The sequence below is a fragment of the Melozone crissalis genome, unplaced genomic scaffold, assembly GCF_028551555.1.
Source record: "Melozone crissalis strain CALT ecotype California unplaced genomic scaffold, PUWL_Pcris_2 ptg000016l_1, whole genome shotgun sequence".
Lineage (NCBI taxonomy): Eukaryota > Metazoa > Chordata > Aves > Passeriformes > Passerellidae > Melozone > Melozone crissalis.
In genome coordinates this window covers 28,360,144-28,382,831 of record NW_026535794.1, presented here as the reverse complement: position 1 = coordinate 28,382,831, position 22,688 = coordinate 28,360,144, and the positions used below count along the sequence as shown (strand labels likewise).

General features: G+C 38.4%; 1 protein-coding gene across 2 annotated transcripts in view; it reads right to left on the bottom strand.

Moving 5' to 3' along the window:
* Positions 1-12,361, bottom strand: part of SCIN (scinderin) — a 68,339-nt gene extending 55,978 nt beyond the window's left edge. The window contains exons 1-2 of one of the 2 annotated variants that reach the window (XM_054273350.1): positions 12,190-12,361; positions 9,399-9,667 (exon numbers count right to left, since the gene is read on the bottom strand). Coding sequence is in view for 1 of the 2 variants with exons in the window: in XM_054273349.1 (XP_054129324.1) it covers positions 1,768-1,801 (34 nt within the window). In the remaining variant the exon portion in view is untranslated. Of the gene's footprint in view, positions 1-1,767; positions 1,888-9,398; positions 9,668-12,189 lie in introns of those variants that run through there. The other variant, XM_054273349.1, reaches the window with a different exon arrangement.
* Between the last annotated feature and the right edge of the window lie 10,327 nt (positions 12,362-22,688).

Below are 22,688 nucleotides of genomic sequence, written 5' to 3'. Positions count from 1 at the left end.
TATCCTAGAGAAGGCATCTCCTCAGGGACACACTGCATTATCTTTGTGGACCTAGTTCTCCTGATTCCTCTTCCTATTTGATTGTCCACTGACAAAGGGTAGATACCTAATAAAATAAAACAGAGTAAAATGCATAAGTGATTTTAAACAGTGAAATGTGCAGTTCATTTGCACACTGTCAATCCCAGCTAGCATTAGGCATGACTCCCAGAATAAATTAATTTTCTCTCTAAAAACAGGCTTAAAACCTAATGTTTCTGATATTTGTCATCCCCTTATTTCCTTCATGTTAATAATGCGTGAGAGACCGGAATGTTAATGGCAATGACTCAAAACAATTGGCCATTTGCAAAAGCCACAGAGTGCTCTGCTGAGCAGGGGCAAAGTAACACCCACATACAGAGGGGCTGCACCTCCACCACAGGGGCTACAAGCTGGGGTTTGAGCCAGCTAAAGGAAGAGGCCAATAACAAGCAGATCCTGCATGGTGAGATAGTGCTTTTTATCACTCCAGGGCTCTTTCTTGGAAAATTGGCTCAGATGTGAAAACTCCTCTCTGGGGAAGTACGGGAACATTCACCCACAGGCCACAATTCACTCAACTGTGCTGATGAGAGGCAGCTGTAATGTCTCAGAAGGGGCCATAAATCATCAAAGACCCCCAAAATGTTACATCATACAGTGTAAAACTCCTCACCCCAAGAGGAGAGTATGTTAACCCGTTCAACTTTGTGTTTTGTGGGCTTTCCCCATTCCCAATGGATCAGGAGTGCCACCATCACTCATCAAAATTGCAACCAAGTCTTCCTGCTGGACCCACAGATGTTAACTGTATATCTTTCTACTCTTATCCTTTCTTTCTTTTTCCTTAGACATTTTCTTAAGTGTTATCTTTATGCTTTTTTATTATTATAGATAATAACAAAAATGTCTACGTAGTCCTTTCCATTGTAACCAAACTGTTCTAAAATAAACTCTACAGATATATATATATATATTTATAAACATTGATCATTCAGTGTTATTTCACTCTAATACACCCCAAGGGATCTATTAGCAATTACCTGGCTTACCCTCCCCTTCTGGGGCAGGTTATAACAAATATTGTATATACACATGCTCCCAAACAGATCTACAGCATTCTCTACTTCCAGAATAAAGTTGTTGAACAGATACCAAGCAGCCTTTAGCTTTTCTTCCAGATCAGTACTTTAGGTCTTTTCCCTGGGTCTTCAGTTTAACCTGCTAACTTAAATCCCATCCCACCCCCTCTGTGCAATGCTCTGAGGTCTCTGACACTTTCCTGTTCCATGTTCCCAAGCCTCCTTGACTAGACCTACTAGAGGCCCAACAAAAATGTTATCTGTATCCCAACCATATACCCCTTCCTATATGACTTCTGAGAGTACATTTCTCAAATTTCTATTTCTAAAAATAAAATCCTAAACAGTACCGCAAAAGAATGGGTGATACATTGTAGGTCTCACAAGACCTACAATGATGTGAAACTGTGATATATTGTGTGATACTAGGAAAAAAGAAATCAAAACAAACAAAACCCCCCCAAATCCCATCACAATTAAGTTAATAAATAAGTTTATAAATTTTGGACTCTTTTTTTTTGAATGGCATTCCAACAGAAAACTAGGTACATGGACAGTGTGCTTGAAATTGCAGATATGGAAGGCACTTAAGGCTTTGCCCTTCCTGGATTCGAGAGAAGGATTTCATTTGGTCAGGCCAAGGTAGCCAACATGACACATTTACACAGCTCCTGCATGTTAGGGTTCACATTTTGCATAGGCCATGCCAGCCAGTTTTAAAGGCATAATCAGAGGGACATAATCAGAAGGACGGGTGCATATTTTAACATTTGTTCCAGTACAGGGCATTATATCCCCTTTCCTTCCTTGCCTTCTCCACAAGGTCAGAAAATTTCCTCTGCTTGGAACAGAAAAATTCCTTTGTTATCCTTTGATTTTCTCTGTTTTTAGTTATTTTCACTGGTAACGTTTTGTTATTTACTTTCAAAAGTACATAATTATCAACAAGAACAATTATACTCACAGGAAAAACACGCAGGAACACAGCTTGTTATGGCTCCCGTGTTTTGACATTCCACTGGCTGTCAGGTGATTGCTGTTTTTTTATCCATCTCTTGAGATGAACATTCAAGAAATAACCATCACTGCTTGACTACCATTTTCTTCAAATAAGCAAGTAAGAAACAAGTGAAAATGACCTGTTTCTCTTTATAAAATAAAAAATGCCAGGCAGAGTCAGTTGAAGAACACGTTGTTACGGATAAGTTTATTTTCCAAAGCATAATTTTAGTACAACCTGCATGACAGACACTTCCTTGATTTACTTTTTCCAGCTAAGAAAAGGCCTCTGTGGAGGAAAAGTAGCACTCCAATGTTATAAAGCTTGATGTTTTAAGCAGTTATAGAATAGAGTTTCTGTGTTTCACACACTGTCTGCTGGTTTGTAACTTGAGGAAATCCCAGGGCACTGAAACTAAACAAACTCTTTATGAAAGAACCATGTACAGGCAGCCTGCAGCCACAGCTGCCTTTCCAGCTATGCACATGCCACTGCCTCTTCCAAAGCCCTCTCCCCACGACTCCACAGCTCTCTCTTCTTTTCCAGTCTCACCCCTACTTGTTGTCCTTCACCATGTGCACAAAATTCAGCCAGAACAGTGCCAGCACTTCCTGAGCTGTTGCAGTGGTTGGTGACAAAGGAAAAGAGGGCATTATTCTCATCTAAGTGAAAAGAGGAATCCCATAATATTTTTCATTTGGCTTCACCCCTTTATTTAGCATTGCACAGGTCTCTATGTGTCTTTTGGGATGCAGTTAGTGGCTTATTAAAGACAGACTCTTATTTAAAACAAATTAATATTTTTCTTCCTCACATGAACTAAATAGTGCAGTGTTAGCTAACTGCAGTTGTGTTATTAAGGTAATAAAATTACCCCACTGCTATCAGCACAACATGATAAGGTATAATTGCTCAAAGCAATACTCAATGGAGCAGAGAAGTGTCTGTCTAGCAGAAAATTATTTTTCTGTTTTTTCCAGGATATTAATTTTAACTGCAGTCAATACAAGATTTATTTTATTGCAAACCAACCTGCTATCTTTACTATCTTTTGTAAATCAGGTCTCAGAAAGATTTTAATAAATAATTCTTTAAAAGTTAGATTTTTAGTACATTGTTAAGTCGATTATTTAGTGTCTTTTTATGATTTTGTTCCACAGGAAAGGCATAAAACTTGGTATTTCAAAGGCTCAGTATCACTTTCAACAGTACTTAAAATTTGATGACCACCTGAATACTCTGGGTGTACATGCTAACATTTTCAAATGCATGGGTTTGTCATGGAGGAAGAATGTAGAAAAGTGTATTTCAGTTGAACTTGGGCATAAATTCATGGCAAAGAACATAATCAAAGTTACACAAGTATTGAAAAATCTTAGATTAGAATTAGGAGTCGCAGGAACACAGAATCAACTAGGCTGGAAAAGAACTTTGAGATCATCAAGTCCAACCTATGACCTAACATCACCTTGGAAACTAGACCACGGCCCGAAGTGCCACGTCCAGTCTTTCCTTAAAGTCCTGTGTGTAATTCAAACCTGATTTTAACCTGCATGGTAATCATTCATGAGTTCCAGAAATCACAGTGGACACAGCTAAATCTAACCCAAAGTACAACAGTTTTAGAGATAATATTGAGTTTGAAGTATATGGGGGATGGCAGAGGATGTCCTGAGCAGACACCTTGAAATGTGTTTTATTATAAAGTTTGTTTTATGATAAAGATATATAGGATAAGTTCTATACATATGCAAAATACTAGCATTAATAACTTACAGAATCTGCTGTTTTGCCTTTATAGAGTCAGTATGTGTGGGTGACAGATCTGAACATACTTTTGTGTAACACTTGGTCCTTCTGGTCATTTATGAAATCACAGTATTTACAGTTAACTTGTAAACCTGCTTCTTCCTTTCAGGATTTCAGAAAGTATCCACATTCTTTCTGCATCTGTATGAGCTGCAGTGGTTTTCATAAAGCAGTTTCTAAAGGAACAATCTCATAGTGCTGCCTAAAACAAAGTAATTCACCTCCATTAAGCCTGTTTCAAAGTACACTGAAGGTAATGGAAAAATAGATCAGTGACATTTTTGGTAATGGCCACTGTGCATTACTCGTATGCTGGGCTAAGAGGTGCTCACACTGAAGTTGACTGTGTGCCCAAAGGCTGACATAGCTGTCAGCAGCACTTACAGTGCATTTTCAACCCCACAATGAGCATGCAAAAGTAAAAAGAATGAAGAGATTTTGCCTGTAGCTCTAACTGCTGAGGCATGAGAACATCACTTTAGCCAGCCCTTGATACAAAAACCACACTCTGCTTCCTCTGAAGCCTCAGAGCTTTGCAAAATGTGTCAGAGGAGATTGAGATCAGCCTGAATAGCAAACATGTCTGCAGGGCAGTCTCAGGCCCCCTTGGACTCTGAGTTTGAGTGGGTAACAGGGGCACAGGTTGATGCTAATCTGAGGCCAACATGAAGAGCTGTCAGAGCACTCTGCTCGGGTGCTGCACCTCTTGCACATGTACCTATAAAAGGGCACAATGGGCAGTGATGCAGGGACACAGCAGAATGCCAGTGACACTGCTCTCCTGCTGGGCTCTGCTGGATGCTGCTGCCAGGCACCAAGCCAACACTGCAGTGCAAGCAGAACTGCTCTCTGGAGAGCCTCTCAATCTCCATGTTGCAAAGCAGCATTATCAGCATTTTCAGATCCAGCCACTACACTGTGTTGGTAGGCCTGGGTGGGTAATAGGGGCTTCTGTCTGCACAGCTGGATAACTGCACTGCAGCTGCCCTTCACTCCTGCAGGAATTTGGAAGCAAGGTATCTGTCCTGCCAGTAGCAGTAATGCTCTTAAAGATGCTTTCTTGCAAGGATGTGCTGTTGGAAGAAAAGAAAACTTTATACTTCTTCACAGTGCTCTTAACAGAAATCGTTGGGTTTGTCTTATATATATGAGACATATACATATAAGACCTATATATATATAACATATCATAAACAAAGTAGGTAAACAAAACAAGCCAGCATTTAAAAAAAAACTCTCAGTTTATATTCTTACAGTATTTCTTATTGTATATTTGGGAGTAAAAAGGATTATCCATGCATAGATTTATAGTAGGCACCTTTGTTTCCTTAATAACCTTTGTACTCCAGGGTCTCCAGCAATTGCACTCACCTCACTGCAGAGCAACTCTGTGGTTTTTTCCTGACTCTTCTAAGTGAAAGAGTAAAGTTGCCTAAGGCAGGAAATGAGTGTCTGTAACATGTCTGTGTGTCTCACTCTCCAGGGCAGACTAGGACAAGGGGCTACCTCCATCTTGTTGCTCACAATGAAGACACATTTTTAAAGATGAGGTGTCATGCACAGAGGTTAAAGAAAAGTTCATTCCTCTTTTCCTCAGGAGCATTAGAAATGCCTTCACATGTGTTACAAGAGACCAAAAGTACTTGCAGGAGTTTGTCTGAAATTGACTCTTCCCTCAGGCTTTTGGGACAATTAATTTACCTGCTCTGTATGTAAATGCTCTGCGTTTACCTCCTTTTCTCCATCTGTCAAAAGACCAAGTCAATATCATTCCTTTGAAGGCCTTCCATGTGTGTCATTAGATTATACTGCCACTCCTATCACTATGGGGAGGTCCAGCTAAAACTTGATCATAATCCATGATTAGTATAGATACAATACTATTATCTTATGATTAGGTCTAGCTCTAACAAGAGCTCCAGATCCTAACAACTTCTGAATTTCAATTTGTCCAGAGCCTTTCATTTGCCATGCACAGAGAAATCACCTCTAACTAGCTGGGTTTGTGTGGCACTCAGGAAATGAGTCATTTACAAGCAGACTGGGGACTTTATCCTTTCCAAACTGAAAATTGGGGAACTGCAAATTTCAAACAATGTCTGGAGATTCATTGCAATTGACAGGAAGCTCTCTTGAACAACAAATATGCACTTTTTTATTGTCAATATCTTGCATAATTTTTATTTTCAAGTGCTGGTTTTGGAAAAACCTGGAGAAATGCCAACCTCCACAACAGTGCACGCAGGGCCAGGAGATCCTCACATAAAGGATTCTTACTAGTGTCCCCAGCTATCCACAGTGTCTTTAGAAAAGGCAAAATGATCCAATATGCAATTTTCTGTGCTAAATCACTTCCTGGGGTGCATTTACCATGCAGCTTACACACAGTTTAAGTCTAGAGATTTGTGTCCAAGTATGGCACTGGATATACCTCCAAAGCCCTCAGCAATGCAGACTATGACTAAAAAGTGCTTCCCCCTGTTGCACACAACATCCACACACACTGCTTAGAAAAGGAATTGAAACCTGACTGTGTGGGGGCTTTCAGCAGTCCATTCCCAGTAATCAGAGTCAAGAGAAAAGCAGATGTGTCTATTGAAGGAACAGGGAATGTAGGAGGGTTTATTTTGGCACAGCCTGCTGATTCCCAACTCCTGGGTGCAGAGGACAGGCACTTTCCAAAGCAAGCTCATGATGGCACTCAGCACCTGTAGTTACCTGGAGCTTGATGGGCTGTGCCTTTATCTCCAGATAATTGAGGGGCTGATTATAAAAAGAATTAGTGATTTGGACCTGTTGGTAAGTAATTTTTAGCAATAGTGAGGAGAATTTGTTAAGTAGAAAAATATAATAATATTGATTTCCATGCTATTTCAGAAACTGGGGCCTAAGGGAAAGAGGTCAAATACTCACTAATATACCAGACAAAGTGCATTAGTGTGTTTCTGCTCCATGCTGGTATTTACAGTTATATAAATATGTGTTATTTTCTCCTCAATGCTGTATTTGTTAGTCTGCAGTGATGCAAACTGGAGCTGTTTTATAAGCAAAGGTATTCTGGTTTGTAGACTTCTACATTTAAGAGTTTGGTGTGAATATATAAAACATAAAAACATCCATCCAGCATCTGCTTATTCTGAAATAGTCAGTGTCTTTGAACAGTCTGATATGGACATCTTGATTCCTAAAAATAAATTACCACGTGCAATACTGTGTAATTTTCTGCAAAAGGCTGAAATAAGAAAATGTTCTACAACAGACTATCTTTCCAACTCCATCAAAGCTCTCAACAAGAGCTAGAGAATGACTCACGCTCTTGAAAAGCTAGAGGAAATGAATGGTCCCTGTCCCCACATCTCCAGTACAGTGACGTTTCCCTTAGGATATGCCAGATATCCTCTCAAGACTGGGTGATTCAAAATATTCTGAAATTATTATAACTATTATTTTGTTATTTCAAAATATTTTGATGCAGAGAAAAACAAAAAGTTTTCTTTCAATTTGACTAACCAGTAATGAAGCAGATTTAGGTGGCCAGGGACTACTTGGCAGTAGCAGCTGTGGATCCACTTGCTTTCATGAGGCTTGTAGGTAAGAAATCTCCTGTCAGAGTCCTTTTGCCCTCCTTTCAGTGGTTCAAGTTCAGGATCTGAAAATATTAAGCAAACAGTTTATTCATAAGCTATAGGAAAAACTGTCTGGATTCTATGATTTGAAAAGCTATGCTTATTGTTAATCAGCTAGGATACAGAAAAAGGAGAACTCAGACACATATAGCAAACATCATAAGCAAAAAATATTCTGTCCATGGCATTGCTGTGAACAAATCCTTGCCTTTGCCTTTGCATACAAAGAAAGTAGTGTTTTATGCTACATGGTATGTATGTGTGTGTACTTTAATTTATGTGTAGTTAATTATTTTCAAAGCTGTCCTTACAGGAGGTGAAGCTATAGAAACACTAGAGGGCAGGCACCCATTCTGGACCATCCACCACAGCAGGAATGCAGATATGGACTATTGTATCTACAGTGAGTACAGCAGACATTGGACTTGAATCAGTTGCCTGGGAACAACCCCCATTAGAAGGCTAAAATTGCAGTCTTATCAGAAAAATCAACATTAACAAGCAGTTTTCAGCTAGTAATGCTGCTTGTATCAGGTGTCCTTGGATCAAAGGGTCCATGAGTGAACGACTGTATTTTCTGTGATCTGACTCTTATTTACAGCTTGGAAGTGAAATTTCTCTAATACTGAAACTTGGGGGGAAAATTACTCTTTGGTCTTCAAGTTTCACCTAAGGTCACTTAAGACAGGTTTGATGGTGCTGTGCTCTTATTCCTGCTCCCTACTGTTGAAGTAGTGTTCCTAAATTCTCTAACACAATAAATGTGCTCATTGTGAAAGACGCATTTGCTATGTCAAATGCTGTGGTTTTAACTTCAGATTGCAGGGACCTCTGGCGTAACCTGTCACAGAATTTGGTAAATTAGCTTCATACTGCATTTGGAAAGGAAAATGCATTTTAACATCAGAAAAGCCACCATGCCTAGAACCAAGACAATTGAAGTTAGCTGTAGAATAAACTTTACACATTGCTTTTAGGTAAGGTAAAAATAACACCAGCCCTAACAACATCTGGGCACCACCACAATGGATGCCATTTTAGGGTTAGGGTTAGGGGGTAGGTTTCTGTCTGTGGAGAATTTCCATTCTTGAAAGGAAATAAAATCTTGAAATAAGAGCAGGAAGTCAAACAAACAGTCTGGAAACGACATATGATAAAATCAAATGCAATTGAAAAAAAATATGGAAAAGGAGTCACTACAACCAAATTGGGCGGGATGAAATCAGGTGGAGTGAAATGGACTGAAATTTGCCAAAATTGTACACAATGAAATCTCGAAATTAGGAACCCAAGTGAAGTGAAGACAAAAAAGAAACCAAAGAAATGAAACACCATTAAAAATTTGAAACAAAGTGAAAACAATGCAATGGAAAGGAATGACATGAAGTGCAGGGAAATGGACCAACCTTGTCAAATTCACACTCATTGAAATTGCAAGGTTTCATTTCCTTTCATGAAATGAAAGGAAATTAAATCTTGAAATCAGAGAACAAAGTGTAACAAACACTCTGAAATGGAGAGACAATAAAATAATGTGCAATTTAAAAAAAGGAAATTTGGAAATGGAATGAATACAATGAAATGGTTTGGGATAACATGGAGTGCAGTGAGATGGACCAAACCTTGCCAAATTAATCCTCATTGAAATCACAAGATTGAAATTCTTCATTTCATCAAAGGAAATAAAATCTTGAAATCACAGAACAAAGAGTAACAGCTTTCTGGAAAGGCGATATGATAAAATCAAATGCAATTAAGAAAAAAAAAAGCAAATTTGCAAATGGAGTGAGTACGAGGAAATGGACTGGGATGATATCAGGTCCAGTTCCAAGTACTGAAACTTGCCAAAATGATACTCACTGAAATCTCAGTTCCCCCTTTCCCTTTCCTTGTGGCTTCTGAGGAAGGTTGGATGGCTTACGGAGCTGGTATCTAAAATCAGGAGATTGTTTCTGCCATAAATCTTATTGGCTTTGGATTGCTTCACTACAGTTTGTTCTTATGAGAAAGGGCAGTCAAGGCTTCCAGAAAATTTTCCTTGAGTTTCAAAGAAAAATTTTCTCTCTTCTTGCTGGAGGATGAACATAATGGCCTGATGATTAATTTTTTCTTCTCAAATATTGCAGTCCCTGGCAAAAAGAAAAAGAAAAACCCAACACACACACACACACACACACATACACACACACACACACACACACACAAGAGTACATTTATTACTGATTGCTACTTTCACCCTGACTATACTTGTCTGCACAACCCAGCACTTTCACTGAAGATAAAGCACAACCATACATGGTTGTACTTTAATATTATTTTGTACCTGTGCTTAGATGAAGAAATACTGCTTTTTGGTTCTGTCTTTCACTTCTGCAAAGTAACCTGATGAAGGAAGCTCCTGAACCTAGAGAAAGCCCATTTGAAGTCAAAAGCATGGATGTTAGGAATTTACACATTCATACCAGCCTATAGGAACAGGAGCTCTGAATTTCATTTTACCTGAAGTACTCATCACTATGTAACAACACTAATACACCCCATTTTCATATTTTAATTCTTGTCTCATTAAGTAGTACATCCCTCACAGGAGACTAAACCAGTGCACATGCAGGGCAGCACAGCAGGGTTTGGGGCACAGCTGGGAGCACACCGGTCTCACTTTGCACAAGCAGTAGTGACAAAAAGAACCTCAGGAGAGGGAAATGTTGAAGCTCTGCTCTCCATTAATCCTGATGCATTTTCATCTTTCTCTGCATTCCTGGGCACACCCAGGACACAATGTTAATTAGAGCTACCCCATTGCTGTACCCCATCCTAATATGTGCCCAGATGTTATGTCCTGCCATGGGCTTTCTGGTCAGCCAGCGCCATGAACTTCTTCCTTTTTGCCCAGAGGTAGAAGATGGTCCTTTCCTACACCCAAGGATGCCTCTGGGCAGGATGAAGGACCATTGGAGCAGCATTATCACCTTAAACAGGCAGTAAAGTATTTAGTTTTGTGCACAAACTGGATGTAGGTACTACCTTATCCATATTTTCTGTTTTATCTCCATGACTAAGAGCCACTCACAGACTGTTATCTTTCTTACACAGAGCTCCTTTTGTGCCCTGAAAATCTGAAAGAAAGACATGGATCATAAGGGTATTGCAGCAGGCCCAAACAAAATAAAAACAATTTTTTCCTAATCTAATACTCAATGCTCAGGAAACCCGAAGGAAAGCTCTAACATTACAAGTTTCTTTTCTTTGTACTTATTCATTCTGAGAAAATAAAGTTTTTGGTTTTTTTTCTAAAAGAAGGTCATGGTCCATTGAAGGATAAGGGCATATGGAAATATGTCCTTACCAACAAAGCTGTGTTTCTGAACAATTATTTGAGTGGGCAGCTTACTGGAGATAAATCAAGTACCCACAAATTACTTCTGGAAGGTCACATTTCTGTGCCCTTTTTTTTCAGGTGATTTTGGTTCCCAGGCCATGCTCAGCTGTGCTGTGCTGCCAGGACAGGTTCCTTCCAGCCCAGGACCACACAGCTGGAGCACTTCCAGCTGCAGCAGATCCCGGATGCAGGACAGCCTTTGGGAAGGGTCCAAAACTCATTCTCTACTTCACAGATCATACTCAGGCTATCCAAACACTGAAGCACAACCTGGCCCCGTTGCAGCTTAGGAGGAGGTGAGTAGGGACTTCGAGTGGGCACTTTGTGTTCTGAGGTGGCCCAGGCTTCCCATCAAGTGTGTGTGGGCAGTCTACAGGCAAACCAGCTGCCCCACCATAGCCAGCTGCTGTGTTTACCTCATCATATAATAAATTTTGGGAAGAATTTGACTGTTGATTCTTTCTACATGTAAAGCAGCCTTTTCTTGTTTTGTAACTAAACTGAGATATTGGCAGACTGACTAGGCCAGCTTAAGGTCCAGGTAAAGCAGGTACGTCCCAAGGTTAGTGGGATGAAGACCACAAGTGCATCTGTTCTTCTACTCTGTGCTAAAATTCTACTGTCTGAAGCTTTGCATTGCTGCTGTTGCCATCATGAAAAGATGATGTATGCACCTGCCCCTCCACAGGCAGCAGGAGCAGAAATGTTCAGCTCTGCAGAGCTGTGTGTCCTTCTCTTCCGCCATTCCTCTCCCTTGTACTCCTCTCCCTCCATGGTAATGTTAGTCCCACAATCTGTAGGCAGCAAAATTCAGAATTTGCCTGTATTCCCAAAAAGACTCAAAACTGCCTAACACTCAAAACTGCCTAAAACTGCAGAGATTGTGTTAAAAGGATAACTTTTCTCCATTTCAAACACAGGTAACAGACTACTAACATGTTCATTGCATGAATGCACATTTCCTCCTTACCTCTTAATCACTGCCTATTTCCTCTAGCCCTAATTTTCTTCCTAAAACCAAGGGTTTGCATCCAGAGTTTCTAAAGCTATGCCATTCTATGACTCTCCATTAATTTCACCAGAGCAAAAAGTCTGTGTACTTCTACACATCCCACCTCTGCCAGCTTTGTTACCATTGATTTTTGATGTCTCTATTTGTATCTTAGAAACTGGAATTCACTGATGCGAAGTACCTACAGATTCATATGCATAGTGGTGAATAAAGACCCCCAGAGAGATGCAGAGAACAGAAAAAATAGAGATATGACTCACCACTCTGCAGAGACAGGGACTTCCAGACAAACTTCATCTGCTGTACCACAGAAAGCTTTCCTTTCCTCTTTTCTCCAGGAAATTAAGTGAAGTAATGGACTTGCAGCGCACACTTACTCAGGGAATTGTTTATTCTTCCATTGTACAAAAGAGATGGAATATACAGTCTACCCATCTGTGTTGCTAAGAAACAGGGCACTGTTGCCTTGGGACCTGATTCAGAATTCAAAAAAGAAAAGAATGTCTTAGTAGACTGCATAAATGCAGCTTGAAACCTAGCAACAAGGCCAGAAGTTCAATATGCTGCTCTTATATGCTAGAAAACAAGGGTATTAGAAGGAAAAGATATGATTGAGGAAAAGAAAACAGTAATTTGAAAACAAAACAGTGGTGTTCTATCACCAATTATCCTAATGGATGAAACGATGTTTTACTAAACATATTTTTATGACCTGTAAAATCTGATGGTGGCCTGTGCTTTGTGCATGCTCGTATTGACTAAAACAACTGAATAGAAAGGAGCAGCAGTATTTACCCCAGTATTTCCTAAATATTCATCTTGTTTAGTATAAGTGACAACACAAGAGTCAGGATTGCAGAATTAATTTCCATTTGTATTTCAGTTTTCAAGCATTCTGCCAACAGAACAGTTTAATAGTTGCTACACACACCTTGAAATGGTCACTTGAAATGGGATTGTATAATTGGGTGTGATTACTTACTCACATACACATAGACTGTTTTCTCTATTTGCTTATGAGCAAGTGAAGTATAAATTATAAGTCAAAAATACATTATTTACCCTTTCACCTTAACAAATGGTCATTGTATGCTATTGGAAATTACTTTGGTTCAACCAGATATTTCATTGTAAAACCTGTTCTCTCAGGTTGCAGAATGTCACTACGCCACTGGAACTTTGGCCAGCACTCCAGCAGGGAAGGCCAAGTTTGAACTGAGTTGTGGTTCTCAGCTGATTAAACAGAGCTCACTTGGGGGTTTTTTTCCCTTTCTGATATTCCATCTTGAAATTATAGAGAGATATTCTTCAGATTATATGACTGTGTACACAATCAATTTAACTGGAGATGAAGAAGGAAGCAAAATTCAGGAGTACAAATAACCTAGAGCCACCCAACAGTTATCACATTTGTTCTCTTGTTTTTCTTCTTAAAAAATATACTACTTTGAAAACAAAGAAAAGAACAAAAGCTTTCATCCTTAAATATTTATAAGTTTACTGCACTTCCATGCAGGTCCTTCAATGTTTATATTTTTAAATTTTTCAAAGTCAGGACCAAGAGACTATCTGGGAAAATACATTTTTTGTTTGTTTTGGTTTTAAAGAACATTAAAAATCCTTTGAGAGGGTACACCTTTTTCTCTGTCTTTAAGAAAATTTACATTTTTTCAGGCTTTTAGCTAAAAAGGAGTTTGGAGGTTGTAGTTGACTTTTTAATAAGACTTTGTATCTGTTCAAGTAAGAAGGATTTCCCAGGGATCCTGAGGTAAATTATAAGATATAATTAAATGGTCCTTTGCACGGTTGTGCTTCTTAGACACCTACAGTTTTACTGACGAAAAAATAACATCAAACAAACTTCCTTAATACTTTGAAGACTTGTACTCCTTAAGTCATTTGAAGAAATAAAATAATTCCTCATGGCCAGCAGATGGCAGCATGTTACTTACTTTGCAAAATAAAGGCGTTTTAAAACCCAGGAAAGCCAAAGAGTAAGCCGTTTTGCTCTGCCATGGAATAGCAGGAGGGCTTGACATTTTCCTATACAAACCCACCTCATCTTTTCAGCTAAATATAAGCTGTTTGTAGACTTAAATAAGATTTAGGAGATCTTAAGAGTTCAAGCTGGAAAAAGCAGTAAAGCTAGTCAGGATCCCAGTCTGAGCTGCAGAATCGTCTTAGGGACAAGCAAGCACAGATGGAATATCATACCCAGATTTAACCTTGAAAACTGGAGCTGCAGCCAACAGTATCTAGACTTTTTACCTTGAGAGAAGGTATTTCAGGGGGAAAAAAAAAAGTTATCAAAAATCCAGAGAGAGCAAAAAAGAAAGTAAAATCTTCCCATTCATTATTTCTAAAAGGTGAAGGAAAAAGTGGTAAAGTATATTTTTTTCAATCAAGTTATCAGTCAAACCAAGGCTATGAGAAAAACTCATCCCTTGACAGGACCATAAGCATGACCTTTGGAGGATGTTGTGTTCTTTGATTTCTTAGGGTTTTTTAAACTTTAATTGTTCTATGCTGTATTGATTCCAAAGAATCAGCAACAACAACAAAAAGAGAAAAGAAATAAGGAAAAAAGGAAGTTTACTTTTGATTTTGAAAAGAGATAATTCTTATCACCACTTTCCAGCCTCTGTTAGAAATGGAATATTTTCTTTCCTTCTGGAAAGCTTCTCATCTTCTTGGGGTAATGACCTACTTTTTTCCTGTATTTCTGTGTCAGCTAAGAAAAAAGATTTCAGGGCACTTCTTAGGGACACATCCTAGCAATAGTAAAAAAAAATCAGAAGGAAGACACTGGGTGTTTCTGATTAAGGCCTTGCACTCATGCAGAATCAGAGTATGTCCACTGAAGTCAGTGTAAAGGTAATGTGAATCAGAATTAATTATTGAAAACCACTGCTGGAGCAACAGGAAGAAAGATTACATTACAGCAGTTTGGATTCTGTATAAAATGCTGATCAGTATGTGATAACAGGGTAATATTTCATTGTTCCTTAACTAGGATATGCAGTGGTGTTTGAGGTTAAATGGGGGCTTAGTGTTCCCTTGCTATAACTCATTTAAGTAAGGAACAAGCCTACAGATTTCATAAATCCACTTCTTACTTCTCAAATCTTATTAGAGACTGAGTAGAATAAATCCTGGTTTACACTAAAATAACTGCTTCATTTCCCTCGCTCTGAGTAGTTGTTCATCAAACCAGGGAATGCAAGACTGAAATATCCCAGCTGACTCCAGCATCAATGCCTACAGGTCCAGGCCAAGGTGACACATCCATTGTTGCTAATTAGTCTTCTTATTCAGTGTCATGCAAACATAGCTCTTTTGCATTTCAGTGATGGAGTTGAGAAATGCAGGCAGCTCAGAGCTATTTTAGGCTCTTCTGCACTGCACAAGGAGTTGTGAGGATAATTCCTTATCATCATTCCTTTCACAGAGATGAAGGAAAAATAAAACAGCCTCAAAGTCTTGGCAGGGGCAATTCCTATTTCTTGCAAATGTAATAAACATGAGAAACAGCTAGGATACCTAGAATAACAAACCAAACAATAACAAACCCGAAACCTTAAACAAACCCGAAACCAGCGCTTGTCCAATTTGAGTCCTTATAAATTTCTCCTTTTATCTGGGTATGCCTTCAAACATCTCAGTTATAGTTGATACATTGTAAGATATTGTATGACACAAAAATAAAAGTCTCATCAAGTTTGACTGTGAGAATTACCACAAAATTATTTTTAATGGAAAATTTAGAAAGTGGAATTAAAGTCATAAGAAAAATTGTTTCAGTTTTCACAGTTTGCCATTGTGATAGCAATCTTTAATTCTGTTGTTTCCAAGTAACAAAGAACTGAAACAATAAACACCAAATAAGTCAGCAGTAGAAACAGCAAAAAAATAGCAAAAAATTCTCTTGTGATTTGTAATGCCCTTCTACAGCTAAATTAAACCAGACAGTAATTTTCTTCCCTTTACACTTCTCCTCTCCAGTAAGAGCAGCAAATATAATATCTATATGTGTATAAAATCAGATTATATGTATTTGCTATTCTTACACTTTAAAATAGTTATCACCTATATATACTTAGTGTTCTTACACCTTGAAACAATTATTATCCCATAATCTCAGTCTAAGACAAGTTATGGCCTTAGCCTTCATCACTAAGTTCTAAATCCCTCACAAATAGGATTTTATTTAAATTTGCTGACCAAACCAAAACAGCAAATCTACAGTGCTGTGGTTTTGAGTCATTGAATTAGTTGCTGATGAAATGTTCTCTTTTCTGAGTTGGAGTTCAGTGGGACTGTATTCTCTGAATTTTGAATTAATAAAAAGCTAGACACTATAACAGATAGGCACAGTGATTCAGAATTTATAGTCTATATTTATTTGGTTAAATAATTTGGCAGATAGGACATCCACAGCTACTCTGGACTGCCTATTCAAATGCCTCACATTCATATGCAACAGAGAGTTTAATGAGTTTAAGCACAAGATATGAACTATGTATACAATATAATAAATGTTCTGAAAAGCTACTAGTCTGTGAGTCTTTTATAGTTGTCAAAATTACAATATCGTTCCTACATGCCGAAATAAGTAGGCAGGAGTGGGAAATATCTGTAAATACCCAGGAAAACAAGGGTTTAACTTCTCTTTCCAGACCTTTTCTTCTTTAATCCTCACAGAAGTGCCTGTCTGTATCAGATATTTATGACAGACCAACTTCTACAAATTAAGAGCAATGCATAACAAAATAATCTCATAGAAATGTAGCCAAGAACAATATTTCTTTTTAAAACAAGAAACAGGATACCAGAAGAAGCCCTGTTTCTTGATTGAGGTGCTCCTACAGCCAACTGGATTATTGTAAATTGAATCCTTGGAATGCAACTGTCTCTATTAAATATGCTCTGTCTCAGTCATATGAATCACTTCTATAGCCAGGCTCCTAACCTGAAGGTATTGCAGCACTATGCAGTATAGCTCCTAAAATATTCTGTTGGATACATCCTGGTGATTCTTCACACACCACTGTCTTTAACAGGCTGCAAACTGGGCAGAGGAGAGAGTGAGCTGCCAGAAAAGCAAGAGGGAGTGGCCAAGTCCCAGAGAGCATCACAGGCACGGACATGATATGGGAGGAGGAACTGAGACAAGTCTTGATTAGCTCTACCTTCAGACTTGCAGGCAGTGAACAAGAGAATACCTACTGGTTCTGTCCACTGTGAATAAGTAGGGACCTAATAAATGTTCTGTGCAATTGTCTTTGAAAGACAGTTTCAGTCGTTACTTTGTTGTCATTTGCTAAATACAAATAGTTTTCTGCAGGATGTTTTTACTATTGGAAACTAATTTCTTAAACAGCAGACAACATTTTGTTTTACTAGAATTCAATATTTTCTTAATGAAGTTACTTCTTTAATTATATAAGTTATTTCCTCTTACAAATTATTTTTCCAGTAAGCCGCGTATTTTTGTAATAGATGAAAATAATTATATTGGCTCTGCTGAATAACTTTAAGTCATTAAAGTCCCTTAGCTAAGCATAGTTTTATGAAACAGCCAAATGAACACTGTCTTTGTAATGAAGATCTGCAGTCTCGAATGCTTTATAGTATAAACACAAAACTCTGCCATTTGAGGTTAGATATATCAGCCAGGACTCTTCCAGGTAAATTGACTAATGATTTTCCAACACACTAAATTTTAAACTGCACAATAAGGAGTTAAGAGTACTGAATAATAAGGAGTTAAGAGTATTGAATAATAAGGAGTTAAGAGGACTGAAGTCACAAGAGTCTTTGTTCAGTGTTTCAGAAGTCAAATCAAGTATAATTTGCATTACTACAAAGGTGTTAATAAATATACACTGCTTCCAAAGGCTGAATATAAACTTAAATAGATTGTGTATATGCACAGCTCTAAATCAGATTAATTTATAAATGGAAATCATTTATTCAACCACTGTATTATGTTAATGTCACATTGTCTGACCTGCAATATATTCACATCAAGGTGGATGGAGTTTGTTTTCATTATTCAAAATGCTTACCTTCCAAAAATAAATGGAAAACAATAATGAGTCAGATTGATGCAAGCAGATCAGTGCATTAAAAAGCCAGGCTTTTATTTATTTGGCAATAAAATAAATTTCAAAAGAAAATACTTATCTAACAACACCCAGATGTTACTTTCGATCTCTCAAAATATCTCTCTGCCAAGCTTTTCTTGTCGTAGCGTGTTGGTGAAAGCACCCTCTCACTTATGAACTAAACTTTTGTATTAGAGTTCCCTTGTGACAGAACCATGAAAACACAGAGCCTTCACCACCCTTTGCTGAAATGCCAACTTGTTATTCTATTAATTCTTTACATATTTATTTCTCCTTCTATCTCTATTTTAGTCTCTTGCTTTATGTCTTTCCTTTTTCTGTCCCACTGCAGGGATGGTATAACATCTGTTGGTGGCTCTGCAGAGGTTGGACACCTTTTCTCTTAACTCAGCTGAATGCTGAGATATTAGAGGTACAGCATTTTTTAGTGAACTGCTCCAGAATTCATGTCTTTGTGGCCCATTATACAGGGACTGTTGCAGATGTGGGAAGGGAAAGCAAGAAGCTGTTCTTTGTAACACATTTGTACTTTGTCCTATCAAATGCAGGTTTTCTCAGAGCAAATACCAGATTCTACAAATCTTCCAAGTGAACATTTTCTCTGTCTGAAGCTGTTCAATTCCAGTATTTCCTTGTATCATCTCAAAGATGTTGATGTCACATGGAGCTGGTACACACTACTTCATACATGAAACTGAGCATCTACTAGAGCTTCACCTTGTGTCCTCCTGACTTTTCTCTATCAAGTGTCTCACATTAACTGCATGGTTCCCACTGAAAGGAGGTACCACTTGTTAGAGAGATCTGCAATTTGATTATAACAGCAACACTCTCAAAAATTTTTGGTACTAATTTGAGAATGCCAACCCCATTGCTTGGTGAAATGCATCCATGTACTTAAGAGATTCTCTGAATAAATATAAGTTTAATTACACAGGTAAGGGTCTTATTGAATTGAGATGCTTGTCCTAAAGCATGAACCTGTGTGACACGATTAAAACCTGCCAGTGCCCAGTACTTGCTGTGCCAAATCTGATAACAGTGTTCTGTACTTGGTATCTGTGTACATGCTCGGGTTCCAAATGCAGCTCTTGTAATGCAAGTGCAACACCATGTAATGGAGTTTGACTCCCAGTTGTCTTGGCAAAAAGGTAGTGAAAAATTCAGAAGGAAGAGCTGTCCACTGAGTATCTTTATTTTTATGACTTTATGAATGCTATCTGTATAAAAATGAAGCAGGGCAGCATCTTTGACACTCACAATATTTACAGTCAAAAAAGTAAAGTTAAAATTTTCCACTTCACACCAAATTATGATACATGCTCACATTAATAGAGATCAAATAAAAAATAAATTTCTATTATAACAAGAAGGTATCGATCTTGTACGGTTGGCTGACAGACAAACTCCCTTTGGTAAGGGCTGACACAGACAATTAGACAGTAAAATCCAGGGCAGTGAAGCAAAGTTCAGTGGAAGCTTATGAGTGAAGCTACAAGGAATAACCCCTAAATCCAGATTGGGATGTGTCATCTGTCAGGCAAGGCTTATCCGGGTGTGTGTCCCTCACTAGGCACAATTTGAGCTGCTGTGCTTTAAGCAAGAGATCAGCTCCAAATATCCCTCACTTTTAAAAGACAAGCAGTTCGTCTTCTGAGAGGCTTCAAATATGCCCCTCAGTCAGAGATATTCTGGAATATTTCCCCAGAGCTGCGTCTCAAAAAAATAGGTGGTACCAATGAATGCTAGCAATGAATCTTAGCAGTCAATGAAACTACTACCAATGAGTGAAGTTACTACATAATTAAAATCACCTGGAAATTCATAATAGGCTTTATGCAGAGCTTCTGTAACAGTGATTGATGCAGCAGAAAATCAAAAGCATCAAAAGCCTCTCTGAGTTCAAATTGCTTTGAATCTGGACAATTGAATGTACAGATGAATAAGCTATTAACAGAGCTTTGAAGAAAAACAGCTAGACACTTCCATCTTGAAATGGAGTGGAAACACCATCATTGTCATAAAGTAAAAGGGAAAATAGAAGTTAGCAAAGGTGAAAGTGCTCTTTCACATGCTTCTGTGCTGAGGTCTCTTCACCTGCATGACCTACATATGCACAGTATGCCTACAGGGACACCTGGCTAAAAAGAGCTGTGAGTATAGCCATGTAGATGAGTGTTGTTGCTGGAATAAATATTAATACCTGAAAACCTCATTTTTATTGTTAGTTCACTTTCCCAAAGTGTTTGGCTTCTGGGAGGAAAAATGCATTTCATAATGAAGGGGAATTGACACAGAAGTAGAGACACCAGAGAGTTAGAAATTAGCAGTGTTTATAGAAGACAATACATGGATCACAGAACTGAAGGATGCAGAAAGGTCCAAAGTTCTTTTGGATTATAAATTTGGAGGGCATTAGGTATAATATAAACATTCATAAAAAATACTCTGCCTAAATTGTCTGCCATGATGAGGTCATGGGGGGAAAATTACAATACCTCAGGAAAGCCAGGATAAAGTAACAGGAAAATCTCTTTTGTCTCCTAATCTCACTCATAATGACAATCATAACTCATAATGACAATAAATTAATTTGCTGACAGACTGATATTGACTTAATTTAAGGATGTTGAGATTGATTATATTTCCACCTCAGAAAATGCCTTTTATTTTTTGGTCAGTGTAGTATTCCGGAGGATCTGCTTCAGACTGAGAGAGACTTGGAGCTGAATGGTGTCACTCTGTCTCCAGCTGCCACCTAGGCTTACTGCTGGCATTACAGGGAATAATAGAAATGTTTTTCCTAATCTGTAAATACTGAAAAACAAACTAGAGATGGACTGAGTTTCTAAATCAGCTGTTACCATTTCAAAAGTGACACAAGAAAAGCCTTGTAATGACTTCTCATTTCAGTCTGTTGATAGTAAAATACCTGTTTTCTGCCCAATTTCCAGCTTTGATCTCTAGGTCTCACAATGTAATTCTGACCTCTAACAAAACTGAAAAAAGTCAACATATTCAAAAAAGTTATACTTCCTTTTTGGGGTAGGGGTATTCTCTCACTTCCCCACCTCACGTTTGTTGCAGGATGCCCATGTCTGGAGACCTATTTTCTTGATATGATGAGATTTGTGAAGAGGATTGTAACTGTGTAGTTAAGCCTCTGGAAAGGTCAGAACCTTTGTTTCCTTAATTCATACCTGGCTCTGTGCCAGGTCCTGCTGATGACACAAGTGCAGTTGCAGATGTGATGTTGACTTAGACATACAGAGCAGAGGCAGAATCCACTAAAGAACTTGTGCATCCTCATCCTGTGGAAGGGAGGAAAGAAGAGTGGAGCTGAAGCCATGGTTCCTAATTCTTAGAGTAGTTCTGCAAAGGAAAGCAGCAGAAGAGCTCTTTGTTACTTCTCGTGAAGCACAACCACCAAGAAATCCTTCCTGGAAGAACCAGGAATAAGAGAATGAAAAATTAATGGGCTGACTCCATCACTCCGCAAAGGTCATTGTCCTGGAAGATGGAATTTTGGATTCTCTTACAGAGGCTGTGTCTCCATATGAGTCATTGTAGTGATTTGTTTCCTGTGCCCATTACTCACCTCACCAGAGGCCACAACTTCCCTGTGCTCTTCCTGTCATGCCTGCCCCAACCAGGCATGCAAGAGCAGCAACAAGAACATGGGCTAGGTCTGAAGACTGAAAGGTCATTTTAGATTTGTGCTTAAGCAGAATCAGTGTATTCCCAGTCCACATCTTCAGAATTTGTGTTACATCAAAGTCAAATATGCTTCCCATGTGTTTACTCAGTGATAGGAATCAAACAAGATAGTCTTGGAGATCCCACAAACATCTGTCTCAACACAGCTGAGTAGACAATAGCTTCTTAAGCCAACCTATCATAAAATTATGGTTTCCCATGTCAGGAATTAATAGGCTTACTAAAAAAAAATAAAATAAAAAGCACAGCTTGTTTCCTATCACACAGGCCCTGCAGCTTCCTTTCTATTGACTAATAAATCCAGAATTTCACACAATGTATTTCTGTTGAACACTCTTAAGGACAAGTTGCATACATAGAGCTGGTATGATCATGGTTTTCAGTTCTGTGGCAAAACACAGGTCCTGAAAGATATCAGGAATCACAATAGAAGCTTTATGTTCCTTTAAAATGCACCACATTCTTTACATTATGTGAATTGCAAAATTTTGAAATAGATAACTGTCTGTTCCTTTCAAAGTCAGAAAGTTTTCTTGTATCATGATCATTGGAATAGTCAGAGCCTCCCTATGTTGAAGACCTTAAAATCAATTAATTCTGTTGAAAGATTTATGACAGGTTAGTGGTTCAAGACTAAATTCAGTTCACAGCTGAATAATTCCTGTTCTTGCCTATCTGTGAATGCAGCTGAAATCCACATAAGTAAGCCTTGTGAACATCAGAAAAAGCTTTTTACTCCTCCATGGCAAAGGGCACTTCAAAAATTAGTCCTCAGTAACCAACAGCAATGCTTAGTCTGATGTCAGACACCTGTTACAAGAAAACTTAATTTGTGACAATAATGATGTATCCAAGATTTGCTTTTTCAACTTCCAGAGGCCACTTTTTGACTTGTTAGCAAAGTTACAGGCATA